Raw genomic sequence first — 15,836 nt, 5'->3', positions numbered from 1 at the left:
CCAGAGGCAGCATCGATCGGCTTCAGTTAGCAACAGTAGCGAAGGAATCGCTCGATCGGGTTCAGTTAACAGCCATCGATCGATCGCTCGGGTTCAGTAACGCGTAGCCTGCAGTGCAATCACTCGGGTTCAGTTAGAGCCCAACGCCTTGCTCGGGTTTAGTTAGAGCCAACGCCTCGCACACACGCGCATACGTGTACGAGAGAAATGCGCATCCTCGGCCCCCGGCCTCCCACTGTAACCGGGAACTCGCTGAAATTTTCCTCGCCCTCGCTTCTACCACGATTTTTTCCGTCACGGACGGCCTAAAGAATGTCATGCAGCTGCGTCTCCGGCCCGCCCAGGACGAAAAGCCCATTTTCTTTCATGATTTTTTGTCATAGAAGTAGGAGCCCACCACATCTATGATGATACCGGGTTTTGTCACAATTATCGTCATAGAAGTGTCATAAGTATGACAGGAAAAAAATTCGTTCGGCCCAAAATGTCACGGATGTGTCTTTTTTTTGTAGTGATAGTTATGTTCACCATTGAAAACTACTCCATTTCATGTGATGATCGGTTATGGTTTAGTTGATTTGGATCATGTGATCACTTAGATGTCTATCTAAGTGGGAGTTCTTAAGTAATATGATTAATTGAACTTGAATTTATCATGAACTTAGTACCCGATAGTATTTTGCTTGTCTATGTTGTTGTAGATAGATGGCATGTGCTGTTGTTCCATTGAATTTTAATGTGTTCCTTGAGAAAGCAAAGTTGAAAGATGATGGTAGCAATTACACGGACAGGGTCCGTAACTTGAGGATTATCCTCGTTGCTGCACAGAAGAATTATGTCCTGGAAGACCGCTCGGTGCCAGGCCTGCAGCAAATGCAACTGACGACGTTAAGAACGTCTGGCAGAGCAAAGCTGATGACTACTCGATAGTTCAGTGTGCCGTGCTTTACGGCTTAGAACCGGGACTTCAACGACGTTTTGAACATCATGGAGCATATGAAATGTTTCAGGAGTTGAAGTTAATATTTCAAGCAAATGCCCAGATTGAGAGATATGAAGTCTCCAATAAGTTCTATAGCTGCAAGATGGAGGAGAATAGTTCTGTCATTGAACATATACTCAAAATGTCTGGATATAATAATCACTTGATTCAACTGGGAGTTAATCTTCCTGATGATAGTGTCATTGACAGAATTCTTCAATCACTACCACCAAGCTACAAGAGCTTTGTGATGAACTATAATATGCAAGGGATGAACAAGACAATTCCCAAGCTCTTCGCAATGCTAAAAGCTGCGGAGGTAGAAATCAAGAAGGAGCATCAAGTGTTGATGGTCAACAAGACCACCAGTTTCAACAAAAAGGGTAAAGGGAAGAAGAAGGGGAACTTCAAGAAGAACGACAAACAAGTTGCTTCTCAAGAGAAGAAACCCAAGTCTAGACCTAAGCCAAAGACTGAGTGCTTCTACTGCAAGCAGACTGGACACTGGAAGCAGAACTGCCCCAAGTATTTGGCGGATAAGAAGGATGGAAAGGTGAACAAAGGTATATGTGATATACATGTTATTGATGTGTACCTTACCAGAGCTCGCGGTAGCACCTGGGTATTTGATACTGGTTCTATTGCTAATATTTGCAACTTGAAATAGGGACTACGGATTAAGCGAGGACTAGCTAAGGACGAGGTGACGATGCGCGTGGGAAATGGTTCCAAAGTCGATGTGATCGCTGTCGGCACGCTACCTCTACATCTACCTTCGGGATTAGTTTTAGACCTAGATAATTGTTATTTGGTGCCAGCGTTGAGCATGAACATTATATCTGGATCTTGTTTGATGCGAGACGGTTATTCATTTAAATCTGAGAATAATGGTTGTTCTATTTATATGAGTAATATCTTTATGGTCATGCACACTTGAAGAGTGGTCTGTTCGTGCTAAATCTCGATGGTAGTGACCACATATTCATAATGTTGAAGCCAAAAGATGCAGAGTTGATAATGATAGTGCAACTTATTTGTGGCACTGCCGTTTGGGTCATATTGGTGTAAAGCGCATGAAGAAACTCCATACTGATGGACTTTTGGAATCACTTGATTATGAATCACTTGGTACTTGTGAACCATGCCTCATGGGCAAGATGACTAAAACGCCGTTCTCCAGAACTATGGAGCGAGCAACAGATTTATTGGAAATCATACATACTGATGTATGTGGTCCGATGAATATTGAGGCTCGCGGCGGGTATCGTTATTTTCTCACCTTCACAGATGATTTGAGCAGATATGGGTATATCTACTTAAAGAAACATAAATCTGAAACATTTGAAAAGTTCAAAGAATTTTAGTGTGAAGTGGAAAATCATCGTAACAAGAAAATAAAGTTTCTACGATCTGATCGTGGAGGAGAATATTTGAGTTACGAGTTTGGTCTACATTTGAAACAATGTGGAATAGTTTCGCAACTCATGCCACCTGGAACACCACAGCGTAATGGTGTGTCTGAACATCGTAATTGTACTTTACTAGATATGGTACGATCTATGATGTCTCTTACTGATTTACCGCTATCATTATGGGGTTATGCATTAGAGACGACTGCATTCACATTAAATAGGGCACCATCAAAATCCTTTGAGACGACGCCTTATGAACTATGGTTTGGTAAGAAACCTAAGTTGTCGTTTCTTAAAGTTTGGGGTTGCGATGCTTATGTGAAAAAGCTTCAACCAGATAAGCTCGAACCCAAATCGAAGAAATGTGTCTTCATAGGATACCCAAAGGAAACTGTTGGGTACACCTTCTATCACAGATCCGAAGGCAAGACATTTGTTGCTAAGAATGGATCCTTTCTAGAGGAGTTTCTCTCAAAAGAAGTGAGTGGGAGGAAATTAGAACTTGATGAGGTAACTGTACCTGCTCCCTTATTGGAAGTAGTTCATCACAGAAACCGGTTCCTGTGACAACTACACCAATTAGTGAGGAAGCTAATGATATTGATCATGAAACTTCAGATCAAGTTTCTACCGAACCTCGTAGGTCAACCAGAGTAGGATCCGCACCAGAGTGGTATGGTAATCCTATTCTAGATGTCATGTTACTTGACCATGGCGAACCTACGAACTATGAGGAAGCGATGATGAGCCCAGATTCCGCAAAATGGCTTGAGGCCATGAAATCTGAGATGGGATCCATGTATGAGAACAAAGTGTGGACTTTGGTTGACTTGCCCGATGATCGGCAAGCCATCAAGAATAAATGGATCTTCAAGAAGAAGACCGACGCTGATGGTAATGTTACTATCTATAAAGCTCGACTTATTGTGAAAGGTTTTCGACAAGTTCAAGGGGTTGACTACGATGAGACTTTCTCACCTGTAGCGATGCTTAAGTCTGTCCGAATCATGTTAGCAATTGCCGCATTTTATGATTATGAAATTTGGCAAATGGATGTCAAAACTGCATTCCTGAATGGATTTCTGGAAGAAGAGTTGTATATGATGCAACCAGAAGGTTTTGTCGATCCGAAAGGTGCTAACAAAGTGTGCAAGCTCCAGCGATCCATTTATGGACTGGTGCAAGCCTCTCGGAGTTGGAATAAATGCTTTGATAGTGTGATCAAAGCATATGGTTTTTTACAGACTTTTGGAGAAGCCTGTATTTACAAGAAAGTGAGTGGGAGCTCTGTAGCATTTCTGATATTATATGTGGACGACATATTGTTAATTGGAAATGATATAGAATTTTTGGATAGCATAAAAGGATATTTGAATAAAAGTTTTTCAATGAAAGACCTCGATGAAGCTTCTTATATATTGGGCATGAAAATCTATAGAGATATATCAAGACGCTTAATTGGACTTTCACAAAGCACATACCTTGATAAAGTTTTGAAGAAGTTCAAAATGGATAAAGCAAAGAAAGGGTTCTTGCCTGTATTACAAGGTGTGAAGTTGATTCAGACTCAATGCCCGACCACTTCAGAAGATAGAGAGAAAATGAAAGATGTTCCCTATGCTTCAACCATAGGCTCTATCATGTATGCAATGCTGTGTACCAGACTTGATGGGTGCCTTGCTATTAGTTTAGCAGGGAGGTACCAAAGTAATCCAGGAGTGGATTACTGGACAGCGGTCAAGAACATCCTAAAATACCTGAAAAGGACTAAGGATATGTTTCTCGTTTATGGAGGTGACAAAGAGCTAGTCGTAAATGGTTACGTCGATGCAAGCTTTGACACTGATCCGGACGATTCTAAATCACAAACCGGATACGTGTTTATATTGAACGATGGAGCTGTCAGTTGGTGTAGTTGTAAACAAAGTGTCGTGGCGGGATCTACGTGTGAAGCGGAGTACATAGCTGCTTCGGAAGCAGCAAATGAAGGAGTCTGGATGAAGGAGTTCATATTCGATCTAGGTGTCATACCTAGTGCATCAGGTCCAATAAAATCTTTTGTGACAATACTGGTGCAATTGCCTTGGCAAAGGAATCCAGATTTCACAAGAGAACCAAGAACATCAAAAGACGCTTCAATTCATCCGGGATCAAGTCCAGGTAGGAGACACAGAGATTTGCAAGATACATACGGATCTAAATGTTGCAGACCTGTTGACTAAGCCTCTTCCATGAGCAAAACATGATCAGCACCAAGACTCCATGGGTGTGAGAATCATTATTGTGTAATCTAGATTATTGACTCTAGTGCAAGTGAGAGACTGAAGAAAATATGCCCTAGAGGCAATAATAAAGTTATTATTTATTTCCTCATATCATGATAAATGTTTATTATTCATGCTAGAATTGTATTAACTGGAAACATAATACATGTGTGAATACATAGACAAACATAGTGTCACTAGTATGCCTCTACTTGACTAGCTCATTAATCAAAGATGGTTAAGTTTCCTAAGCATAGACATGAGTTGTCATTTGATTAACGAGATCACATCATTAGCAGAATGATGTGATTGACTTGACCCATTCCGTTAGCTTAGCACTTGATCGTTTAGTATGTTGCTATTGCTTTCTTCATGACTTATACATGTTCCTATGACTGAGATTATGCAACTCCCGTTTACCGGAGGAACACTTTGTGTGCTACCAAACGTCACAACGTAACTGGGTGATTATAAAGGTGCTCTACAGGTGTCTCCAAAGGTACTTTTTGAGTTGGCGTATTTCGAGATTAGGATTTGTCACTCCAATTGTCGGAGAGGTATCTCTGGGCCCTCTCGGTAATGCACATCACTATAAGTCTTGCAAGCAATGTAGCTAATGAGTTAGTTATGGGATGATGCATTACATAACGAGTAAAGAGACTTGCCGGTAACGAGATTGAACTAGGTATTGAGATACCGACGATCGAATCTCGGGCAAGTAACATACCGATGACAAAGGGAACAACGTATGTTGTTATGCGGTTTGACCGATAAAGATCTTCGTAGAATATGTGGGAACCAATATGAGCATCCAGGTTCCGCTATTGGTTATTGACCAGAGACGTGTCTCGGTCATGTCTACATAGTTCTCGAACCCATAGGGTCCGCACGCTTAAAGTTCGGTGACGATCGGTATTATGAGTTTTTGTGTTTTGATGTACCGAAGGTAGTTCGAAGTCTTGGATATGATCACGGACATGACGAGGAGTCTTGAAATTGTCAAGACGTAAAGATCGATATATTGGATGACTATGTTCGGACACCGGAAGTGTTTCGGGAGGTTTTGGACATTTACCGGAGTATCGGGGGGTTACCGGAACCCCCTGGGAAGTATATTGGGCCTAATGGGCCTTAGTGGGAGAGGAGGAGGGGCAGCCAAGGCAGCCGCGCGGCCCCTCCCCCTCTAGTCCGAATTGGACGAGGAAGGGGGGGCGCCCCCCTTTTTCCTTCTCCTCCTCTCTCCCTTCCTTCCCTTCTCCTACTCCTACAAGGAAAGGAGGAGTCCTACTCCCGGTGGGAGTAGGATTTCCCCCTTGGCGCGCCCTCCTCCTGGCCGGCCGCCTCCCCCCCTTGCTCCTTTATATACGGGGGCAAGGGGGCACCTCTAGACACAAGTTGATCTGTTGATCTCTTCCAGTCGTGTGCGGTGCCCCTCTCCATCATATTCCACCTCGGTCATATCGTAGCGGTGCTTAGGCGAAGCCCTGCATCGGTAGCAACATCATCACCGTCATCACGCCGTCGTGCTGACGGAACTCTCCCGTGAAGCTCTGCTGGATCGGAGTTCGCGGGACGTCATCGAGCTGAACGTGTGCTGAACTCGAGGGTGCCGTACGTTCGGTACTTGGATCGGTCGGATCGTGAAGACGTACGACTACATCAACCGCGGTGTGCTAACGCTTTCGCTTTCGGTCTACGAGGGTACGTGGATAACACTCTCCCCTCTCGTTGCTATGCATCACCATGATCTTGCATGTGCGTAGATATTTTTTTTTGAAATTACTACGTTCCCTAACAGGCATTTCACCTCCCCGCTGCTGGATCTGACCACCACTCCTCGCTTTAAAACCCGTTGTCTATTTCAAAAACCGTTTCTGAAACAAAAACGCTTACACAGCTGAGCTGCAGAAACGTGCGCGTGGGTGCGGGTGCTCTTGTCCGTCTGACCAAAAGACGATCCGACGGACACGGAGCCGATGGACGGGCGCGTGCGATCGGCCAGCGGAAGGTAAGCTTATTCAAAAAGAAAAAAAAACATCCAAAGTTTGAAGTCGTGGATACGCGACAGGAGAAGGTGACCGACCCCCACACCCAGTGCATCACTCAAAAAGGTCGCGGCGCGCCGCGGGTGGCTCCTCCTGGTCCTCATCTTACTCTGCCACAGTGACACGCTGCGCTGAGGCGGCAGTAGACACGTAGATATCTCTGGAGATCAGTTGCGCACCGCGCGAGCTCTGGATTCAAATGCAGCATGCAACGAACCTAGTACCAGATTTACCGAGTCAAACGTGATTAGCCTCTTGTTAACACACAAACGGCTAGTGCAGCTCATAGTCAAGGCTCAAGAGGCACGTAGCACTGTACACCAGTGAGGAGGCGAGTAGCCAGCGGCCGGTCGCGGAAGGATCTCTCGCTAATCGCTACGACCTTGCACGCATGGAGAGGAACGGTGGTGAACGGGCCGCCGCCATTGCGGTGCCGCTTATCGCCTTCGTCATCGTCGCGACGGCCGTCGTGCTGCCGTCAACTGTCTGGGGTGGAAGAGCAGGGAGCCATAACAGAGAGCGCGGGTACCGGCACCAGGAGCACTTTGTGCGGCACGTCCCGGGCGAGCCCCAGAAAGCGAGGCTGCTACCGGCGACTACTCAGGCCATCAACAAGAAGGTAATCTACTGTAGCACGCGTGCATGGCTGCATGCACAACCTACGTAGCACCGATACTGCGACACCGATACGGTGATACGGGTACGGCGATACGGAATACGGCAATTTCTAAAAACAGCAATACGGCGATACGGCAAGCATATATAGATAATAATAAAATGACATGTAATAAAACTAACATAATAGAATATGTGAGATGAGATCAAAATACCGCCTCACTGATTGCCTGATTGCTTCCATGTCTTCTTTCTTTTCACTTTTGAATGATCATCCAGGCCCTCGACTCCTCAATTCCTCATGGTGTATGCAAAATAGAAAATACATCACATGATAGTAGATTTGATAATATGAAACAGACAATCATGAAAATTGAAAAGGTTGTAAACAAGTTGGCTTGTAGCAGTAGCATACCAAATGATGAAATGAATATAAACTTCCTTGTTCTCAGCCTCCAACAAGTTTCAATTCTAAATTCTCAATGGCCATAGACAAATAATGCAAAAGTTCTCAATGGCTACTCCCCGCAGATGACATGGTGTATACTTGTATCTTCTTCCCTAGCAATGGGAGGCAACAGCAATATCAGCAAGTAATTTTACCCCACAAACATCAACAACCAGCAAGCCAGCAACATCAACTAGCAATTTTATCCAACAAGCATCATCCTTAGCGAGCACTTTTATCCAACCAACATTAGCTAGCAGGAACAGATCGAACTATTACTAGAGTATACACCTATGAGCTATGACTATGAGAGTGCTATTATTGCCTACATAAACGGATCAACGATACATAAAGCCAGCAGTAGACAAGCCCCAAGCATACATCAATGGATCAACCATACATCAGTACAACATCGGGGCTCGGGTGTTTACCTTGTGTCGCCGGCGGAGAAGAGCAGAAGAGAGTCAGAGATGCGATTCCAGGAAGTTGGGGTGGCGGCGGCGGCGGCGGCGCCGGCGAGCCACTGATGGTTGTGGCGGCGGCGGCGGTGGCGCCCTCGATCCCTTCCTGGTGAGTGGTGACGACAGGGTGCGAGAGAACTAGGTTTAGTCGACCCATCGTGGGCTATTGGGCTCGCTCGGGGCTGCCTCGGCGTGTCCCAGCCGTGTCTCGCGCGTTTCACAGCCGTATCGGCATTTTTTTTCTTTTCTTTTTAAATCAAAAAAGGGATACTTCTGGGATACCTGTATCTAAGCCGTATCTGGCGTATCGGGGTATCGGTGGCGTACGGGACGGCGATACAGAGATTTCTGCCGTATCGGTGCTTCGTAGTGCACAACGTGTAGTGGCGGTGATGAATTGTTCGCTAGCTAGGTACTAGGTAGAATCTGACGTTGCGTTTATATAGGTGGTCGGAGGCGTGATCGAGGAAGGCCTGGCTCGGTCTCGGGTGGCCATCCGCCGGGCGGCTCGCGCGCTCAGGGACGAGAGCATCCGCCGGATACGGAGCTTCGGGGACGTCGGCGACGCTTTTGCGCCGCGAGGCGCCATCTACCGCAATGCCAGGGCCTTCCACAGGTACGTCGTACCTGAGTATCTAGCTTTTCATATTTTTTTTAAGAAACAACGGCGACGATGTGTCGTCATTTTAAAAAAAATAGTTAAACGACTGATGTATTGCGATGGATCACTCAGGAGCTACGTGGAGATGGAGAGGAGGATGAAGATATGGACGTACCAGGAGGGGGAGCCGCCGCTGGCGCACCTCGGCCCGGGCACCGACATCTACTCCATCGAGGGCCAGTTCCTGTACGAGATAGAGGACCCCCGGAACCGCTTCGCCGCGCGCCGCCCCGGCGAGGCCAACGTCTTCCTGCTCCCCATCAGCGTATGCAACCTCGTCCACTACGTCTACCGCCTCAACACCACCGCCTACCTCGCGCCGCTGCGCCGCCTGGTCGCGGACTACGTCCGCGTGGTCGCCGAGAGGCACCCGTACTGGAACCGCTCCGGCGGCACCGACCACGTCCTCGTGTCGTGCCACGACTGGGCGCCGCTAGTCTCGGAGGGGAACCGGCAGCTCTACGGCAACGCGATCCGGGTTCTGTGCAACGCCAACACCTCCGAGGGCTTCACGCCCAGGAAGGACGCGACGCTGCCGGAGGTGAACCTCGCCGACGGCGTCCTCCGCAGGCCGACGTTCGGCCTGCCGCCCGAGAACCGGACCACACTCGCCTTCTTCGCCGGTGGGATGCACGGCGACATACGCAGAAACCTCCTGCAGCACTGGGTCGGCAGAGACCCGGACATGCACGTCCACGAGTACCTCCACGCCGGGCAGGACTACCATGCGCTCATGACCAGGGCGCGGTTCTGCCTCTGCCCCAGCGGCTTCGAGGTGGCGAGCCCGAGGGTGGTGGAGTCCGTCTTCGCCGGCTGCGTGCCGGTGATCATCTCGGAGGGGTACCCGCTGCCCTTCAGCGACGTGCTGGACTGGAGCAAGATGTCGGTGACGGTGCCGGCGGCTAGGATACCGGAGCTGAAGGCCATCCTGCGGGGCGTGTCAGAGAGGAGGTACCGTGTGCTGCGTGCCAGGGTGCTGCAGGCGCAGCGGCACTTCGTGCTCCACCGGCCGGCGAGGCGGTTCGACATGATTCACATGGTGCTGCACTCCATCTGGCTCAGGAGGCTCAACGTCAGGCTACCGTACTGATTCCTGGTGTCTGTTTCTGTGTCTGTATGTACATCTATCGTGTGTATTTGATTTTGTAGGAATCGTCGGTTCAAGAGGAAGATGCAGTTGCATGAAACTGAATTGAATACTACTAGTATAGATTTGCCATGAAGTGTATCATCGGTTTGCCATGAAATAAGTACTGTATAAGATAGGACACGGTGACAGGCTCCTACAAATCAAAGATAGAGATAGTTCCCCCGGTTTCAAATTTTAGGACATGTTTTCGTTTATTAAAAGTCAAACATGTCTATATTTGACTAAGCTTAAGAAAAAAATATCAACATGCACAATACAAAATTAGTACCATTAGATTTACCATGAAGTGTACTTTCGCATTTTAGTACTTATTAAATATTTTAAGTGTTCGATAGCTTATTCTATAGAAACAGAAAACCTAATATGCACTAACATTGTGGAGCGTAGGGAGCATTTGACACGGGCTGCCATTTAGCTTCTAACCTGATGAGCAACAGGAGAAATTCGAAGATATAGAAGTACAAAAGATCTAGTGAACAATTTTGTTTGTCTAGGCCGTCTTCTACCTTGGCAAAGCCTGAAAGGTGTCGGCACGAGAACACAAGGACACAGGGAGAACTTGGGAGAGAGTAAACGAGGTTCAAAGTCGCATGTTCATTACATCAGTGAAGGAGAGATCTGTCAACTGAGCCCTTGGGCCAGAACAAAATTGTGTTATTTACAGCTACTACATAATTGGACAACTTTGATCTGCAGGACAATATGTACAACAAGATCGTGTCTGCTGACATCTAGCGGTTGTTGTATTCATTCTTCAGCTCAGATCCTGCCATGACCAAAACCATCAGAGATACCAGCTATATATGCAAGTGGAATGTTAATGCGACAGAAGCAACTAACTTCATATTTGTTGAGCATGGCCTACGTACATCAAATAGAAAGTGGCCCAGGGCAACAGAAGGCTAATCTTGTTAGTATCAAGATATATTCTACTGAAGCAGCATCTGTTGAAAAGAACACTTCGTACAGTTCAGCCAGCAGGAGAATACCCCCATTAAACCTGGAGTGGTGGGCTGGCGAATATTGATTTCCCGTCTTTGTAGTGCCCTCAAGAACTCCTCTGAGCTTAGGTTCCCATCACAGTTTGCATCAAACACATGGAAAATGACATCCACCACCTTATCAGTCAAGTCCACCCCACAAACCTATAAAAAAAGATCATTAAAGCAATAAAAAAATCCGAACTAGTAATAACCAAGTGGGTAACTAGAGCGTATCAGCTATCAGCTAACTGTCCAGCTAGCACAGAATGGCTACACAGTGGGAAAAGGCCAGTGATTATCGTTAGAAAGCTTAAGATAAATACTTCTACTGGAATTAGGTATTTCAGACTACATCTATAATAAATACAATTATGGAAGACCATACATGAGTTGCAGCACGTTTTAGATCCTGCTTTGTCAACAAACCGTTTACTTTTCCATAGCTGAAGATAGCCATTGCAAATGGTTCCAATCTTCGCCGCAGATCAGCAAAAGCCTTGAACTCCTGAATTTCCAAATAACATCAATGATCTTTTAAAACATGGTTGGCTCAAGAAATATAACCGGGAAATCGGGATAGCAAACTGCCAAACCTCAAAGGTAATGCGCAGATCCTTGACATCAGGAGATTCATCAAAATCGTCAACTCTGTCAAGTAGCTTGTTTATATGATTCATGTCAGCAGAAGCAACCATGGATAATGCAAAGTCCTTAGCAGATATTGTCTTGGATGATTTTATATCATAGTGACTGAACTCCAAGCGAACGATCTGAAGATGGTTGAACAAAAAAAATGCTATCAGACCAGAGATTACACCAATTAATTTGGAATTTTTATACAGAAAATGTTCATCCTTTTCGGCCCATTAACAGGGTTTATAGATCTGGATTTATGTCTCTGTGTGGGGGTTGGTCACTGTGTGGATATTACAAGGTAGAATAAAATAAACATGCTTCACTAATTTCACAGCTAGTGGAAAATAAAATTGATGAATAGTAGTAGAGTCGTCAAAATTTTGACCATCACACTGTTTTAGGCTTCGGAGACAGACAACACAAAAACAAGTTCATTACAGCTTGTGTTTGACTCTTTGTACTAAGTATACAACTTAAAGATATGTCCTACTTGTGTTTATCACTGTTCCTAGAGACAACCATGTAGCTTAGAAACTGAGTTGGCACATATGTTCACGGTATGATGGATTTTGGGGTGACCGTACAATATCCATGAATACATACACGCACAAAATGGGTTACATGACCCACAACACAGGACTATAGAGAATCTTGCGTCAGTAATAAGATGTTGGAACGTAAATATTTCAACAACAGAAGATTAAAAAGGAAAAAAATCACCTCATCTTGTAATTGCTTCAAAAAATCAGAGAACTTTTCATAGTGTAGATGGTCACTGCCATCCTTGCCAAAAAAGTACTCAAGCAGTCCACCGTCTTCCACTGGCTGACCAACCTTGAGTCCAATACGTAACCCATCCCTGTGGGCAGATCCTTGCCTATTATAGGACCGCATCAACGCCATTACTTTCTTAAACTCTTCTTTATCTATTTCCCTGAGAATGATAAATAGCAGATGAGAATACTGAAATAACAGAGAAAATTCTTGCCAAATTTGGTTCATACCCTTCTGCATCATGAAATAACAAGTGAGATGATTGAACACGGATTAGAAAGCAGGTCTTTTTCTGCACGCCAATGGTGACATGTAAACAACAATAAAGCACAAACACGGAAATATTTAAATGGATCCTTGCGTAGATCCCATAGAAAAGAGGAAAGCATACCTTTAACGGCTTCAAAGAGCTTTAAAATTAAAAATAAAACAAATGCAGAAGAAAGAACTACCACTTAGGAGTACCACATCTTTCTTTTCCCTATCAGAATTTGTTCCAGGTGGACTCTAAAGCAGCTATATTCTTAGATACTTGGTCTATACTGTCTATATGGCTTGAATTGCCTCAGTGATCTGCTTGCGCAAAATTTCATTAATTTATTAGCAGGACTCTTGGACTCAACACTCAAGGTATGGTCTATGTTGTTAAGACAAAAGAAATTAAAATAGAACCACGATATACAGACTTGATAAATCTAACGGGCTGGATTTCTTGCTAAGAGAAGCAAAATGGATAGTAGGTCAGCCCCACACATCTAATATATGGTTTCCGTATGGATATGGTACTTTTTCAGCTGGCAATTTGGCATGTGCTTCTACTGAACTTATGCTAAAAGTATAGAGTCATTTGTTTGCCACCAGAGCATATCAGAAATTCTAATCAACAAAACTTATCAAGTCCAGTTAGAGGAAGCATAATAAGGTGACATAAGCGGGCCATAAGAGTTGCCACATCAGATTTGAGATGAGTTGGAGAGAGGAAAAGAGAGAGAAAAAGAGTGGACTGTAGACTTTGTGAGAGAATGAGGTGGTCCATACATTAATGACATAGTATATATCTATGGCTAACTATTACATACTCCCTCCGTCCGGAAATACTTGTCATCAAAATGGATAAAAAGGGATGTATCTAGTTCTAGATACATCCCTTTTTATCCATTTTGATGACATAGTTCTAGATACATCCCTTTTTATCCATTTTGATGACATAGTTCTAGATACATCCCTTTTTATCCATTTTGATGACAAGTATATTCGGACGGAGGGAGTATATGAGTAGGCTCTTAGGTTGACTGGAAATGATGTGGCAATGAGATAGAGCCAGCAAGTGGTTCTATTATTAGCCATGCTCTCAACAGAAAAGAAAATGCAGGAATATTTATTTCCTTCACATGTCACTAGCTAGAAAGACTATACAAATTAACATCATAGTTGATCTGGGGTAAGACTATTTAGAGAACAGAGGCATATCAATCTCAAGAGTGCAATGATACAATTAAAATTGGTTCCAGCGGCTGGAAGATGGCTTACCCATTGTGGTCAAGGTCAAACATCTTGAAAGCTATATTGAAGCTCGACTCAGGAATGCTAAGCAATGTCACAAAAAAGATATACCTGCACAAGGCAACATAAGCAGTTCAAGAAATGCATTGAGTTAATATCACTAATGGTTGCAGAGAGTATGAAACCACACCTGCAGACTAACAGGTAGAGGCATGCAAATGCTAATAGCCTAATACCATAGTGGCACCTATATACCTACATATATTATTATCTATAAGCATGCATGCTCGTTAAGAAGATTCAAGCTCAATAGGCATTACCTATATAATATCTGTGTGGCAGCTTTGTGAAGTACTACGTATAACATTACAAATTGTAGTATAATAATTAGACAACTACAAAAACCTTCCTATCTGGTAGTAAAAAATTGGATACCACGTCAAATGGGAAATATGCTAGGCATTTCAGCTGAAGCCAGGACCACTTACTCGGCAAAGGAGATGAGCCCATCGCCGTTTGTGTCGAACAGCATGAAAAACTCAGAAGGAGCACACTGTAGCTCGCCAGGGTTGCGCTCTCCTCTGAGTCTTCCTTCCCTGACAACATTAGATTCGGATGGAGGGAAAACGGGAACAATAGCCCTCATCAAGTCGGCAGGTAACATGTAGACTTCGCCCTCCGGGTTCCGGATGGACGCAAAGTACTCAAAGATCTATCAGGAAGAACACCACAATTAGAACATTGCTAGTTTATCGAATCACATAAGCATGCAGCATGACATATATAGTTACCTTCTCAGGAGGGCTGCGCGTCCGGATGCGCTTCTCATAGTTGAAGAACACCCTTCTGCGATATGAGTCTGCAAAGCGAAGCGAAGAAAAAGGACGGTGAGCAATTGCTCCGCTTCCAGGAATCCGTCATATGAGCATTAGGATTGATTGAGGACAACAAATGGCGGGAATGTTCTCTCAGCATATGATCGGACGAAGAGCGCTATTCGTAAGTGGCCGATCCATACGGAAATCGTCATTTCTCTCTCCTCACAAAACTCCAAGCAGAAACATGGCTCACAAAACTCCAAGCAGAAACTTCCTTGGCAAAATTCCAACCAGAAACTAGGCGTGGGAGGCACATGAATCGATCAGGTTATAAAGCTTTTGCGAATTATAAAATGCATGGGTGCAGCCGTACGAGAGATGAGTAACAAGGGCACGCACCTCGGAAGAGGAACCTGCGCTTCTCCTCCTCGGGCTCCTCCGCGGTGCCCACGTCGCCAAAGCCCGCATCCGCCACGGCGAAGCCCCCCTGGCCCGAGTCCGCGAGCGGCTGCGGCGAAGGGGGGAGCAGCCAGATCCCCAGCCCCGACCCGACAGCCAGCGCGGCCGCCACCGTGGCGGCATCGGCTGCCCTCGCGTCGCGGCGGGGCGCGGCGCCCTCGGCGGCGGCCGCGGAGAAGGCCCGGAGCCGCCGAACGGCGGATCGGAGGAGCGAGGCGCGGGCCAGCGCGGCCATGGCGGTGGTGGGATTGACGTGCGTTCTCGGAAGGGAAGGGAAGGGAAGGGAAGGGGAGGAGAGGAAGCGGCGATGCGGGGGCGCACGGGGTGGGACGCGGGGGCTTGGCCGAAATGTGAGGCAAGGAACGGGAGATTAGCGTGGGGCTAAAAGCTGCCATTATTGGGGCCCTTTTATGGTCGGTCGCGAGACGACGACCCGACCGGTTTTCTAGCGCCATCGCCTCGACCCAGACGACACGAACACAACCGAGCCAGGTGCTGCTGCTTTTCCATTGGTTCGTGAGGAAAAACAACAGAGGAAATGCCCTGCCCGTGTGGTTCTTCTTCCCGCTGCACCTCCTCCGGTTGCTGTGCAGCATCCCGTTTGTTTTTCTTCTGCTATCACGTG

At 45.8% G+C, this 15,836-nt stretch overlaps 2 protein-coding genes across 3 annotated transcripts; one reads left to right on the top strand and one right to left on the bottom strand.

Annotated features, from left to right (window-relative positions):
- Nucleotides 1–7,094: 7,094 nt before the first annotated feature.
- On the top strand, nucleotides 7,095–9,979 carry LOC119324389 (probable glycosyltransferase At5g20260). Its single transcript, XM_037598176.1, has 3 exons — nucleotides 7,095–7,322; nucleotides 8,674–8,843; nucleotides 8,961–9,979. Exons 1-3 carry the CDS (start codon nucleotides 7,095–7,097, stop codon nucleotides 9,976–9,978), a joined length of 1,416 nt encoding a protein of 471 aa, XP_037454073.1. The 3' UTR covers nucleotide 9,979.
- A 618-nt stretch (nucleotides 9,980–10,597) lies between these two features.
- LOC119324388 (calcium uptake protein, mitochondrial-like) lies at nucleotides 10,598–15,571 on the bottom strand. Of its 2 annotated transcripts, XR_005156913.1 has the most exons (9): nucleotides 15,152–15,571; nucleotides 14,726–14,793; nucleotides 14,423–14,646; nucleotides 13,962–14,045; nucleotides 12,378–12,591; nucleotides 11,615–11,791; nucleotides 11,407–11,526; nucleotides 10,908–11,183; nucleotides 10,598–10,804 (listed from the first exon to the last, which is right to left on the bottom strand). XR_005156913.1 is itself a non-coding variant. In XM_037598175.1 (8 exons), exons 1-8 carry the CDS (start codon nucleotides 15,444–15,446, stop codon nucleotides 10,968–10,970), a joined length of 1,398 nt encoding a protein of 465 aa, XP_037454072.1. In that variant the 5' UTR covers nucleotides 15,447–15,571; the 3' UTR covers nucleotides 10,598–10,967. The 2 variants fall into 2 exon arrangements, 1 of the variants encoding a protein (XP_037454072.1); XM_037598175.1 differs by having other exon boundaries at nucleotides 10,598–11,183.
- Nucleotides 15,572–15,836: the final 265 nt, after the last annotated feature.

This window comes from Triticum dicoccoides, chromosome 6B (genome assembly GCF_002162155.2).
Source record: "Triticum dicoccoides isolate Atlit2015 ecotype Zavitan chromosome 6B, WEW_v2.0, whole genome shotgun sequence".
NCBI lineage: Eukaryota > Viridiplantae > Streptophyta > Magnoliopsida > Poales > Poaceae > Triticum > Triticum dicoccoides.
The sequence above is the reverse complement of the archived record's forward strand: the minus strand, read 5'-3'. Positions and strand labels throughout refer to the sequence as shown.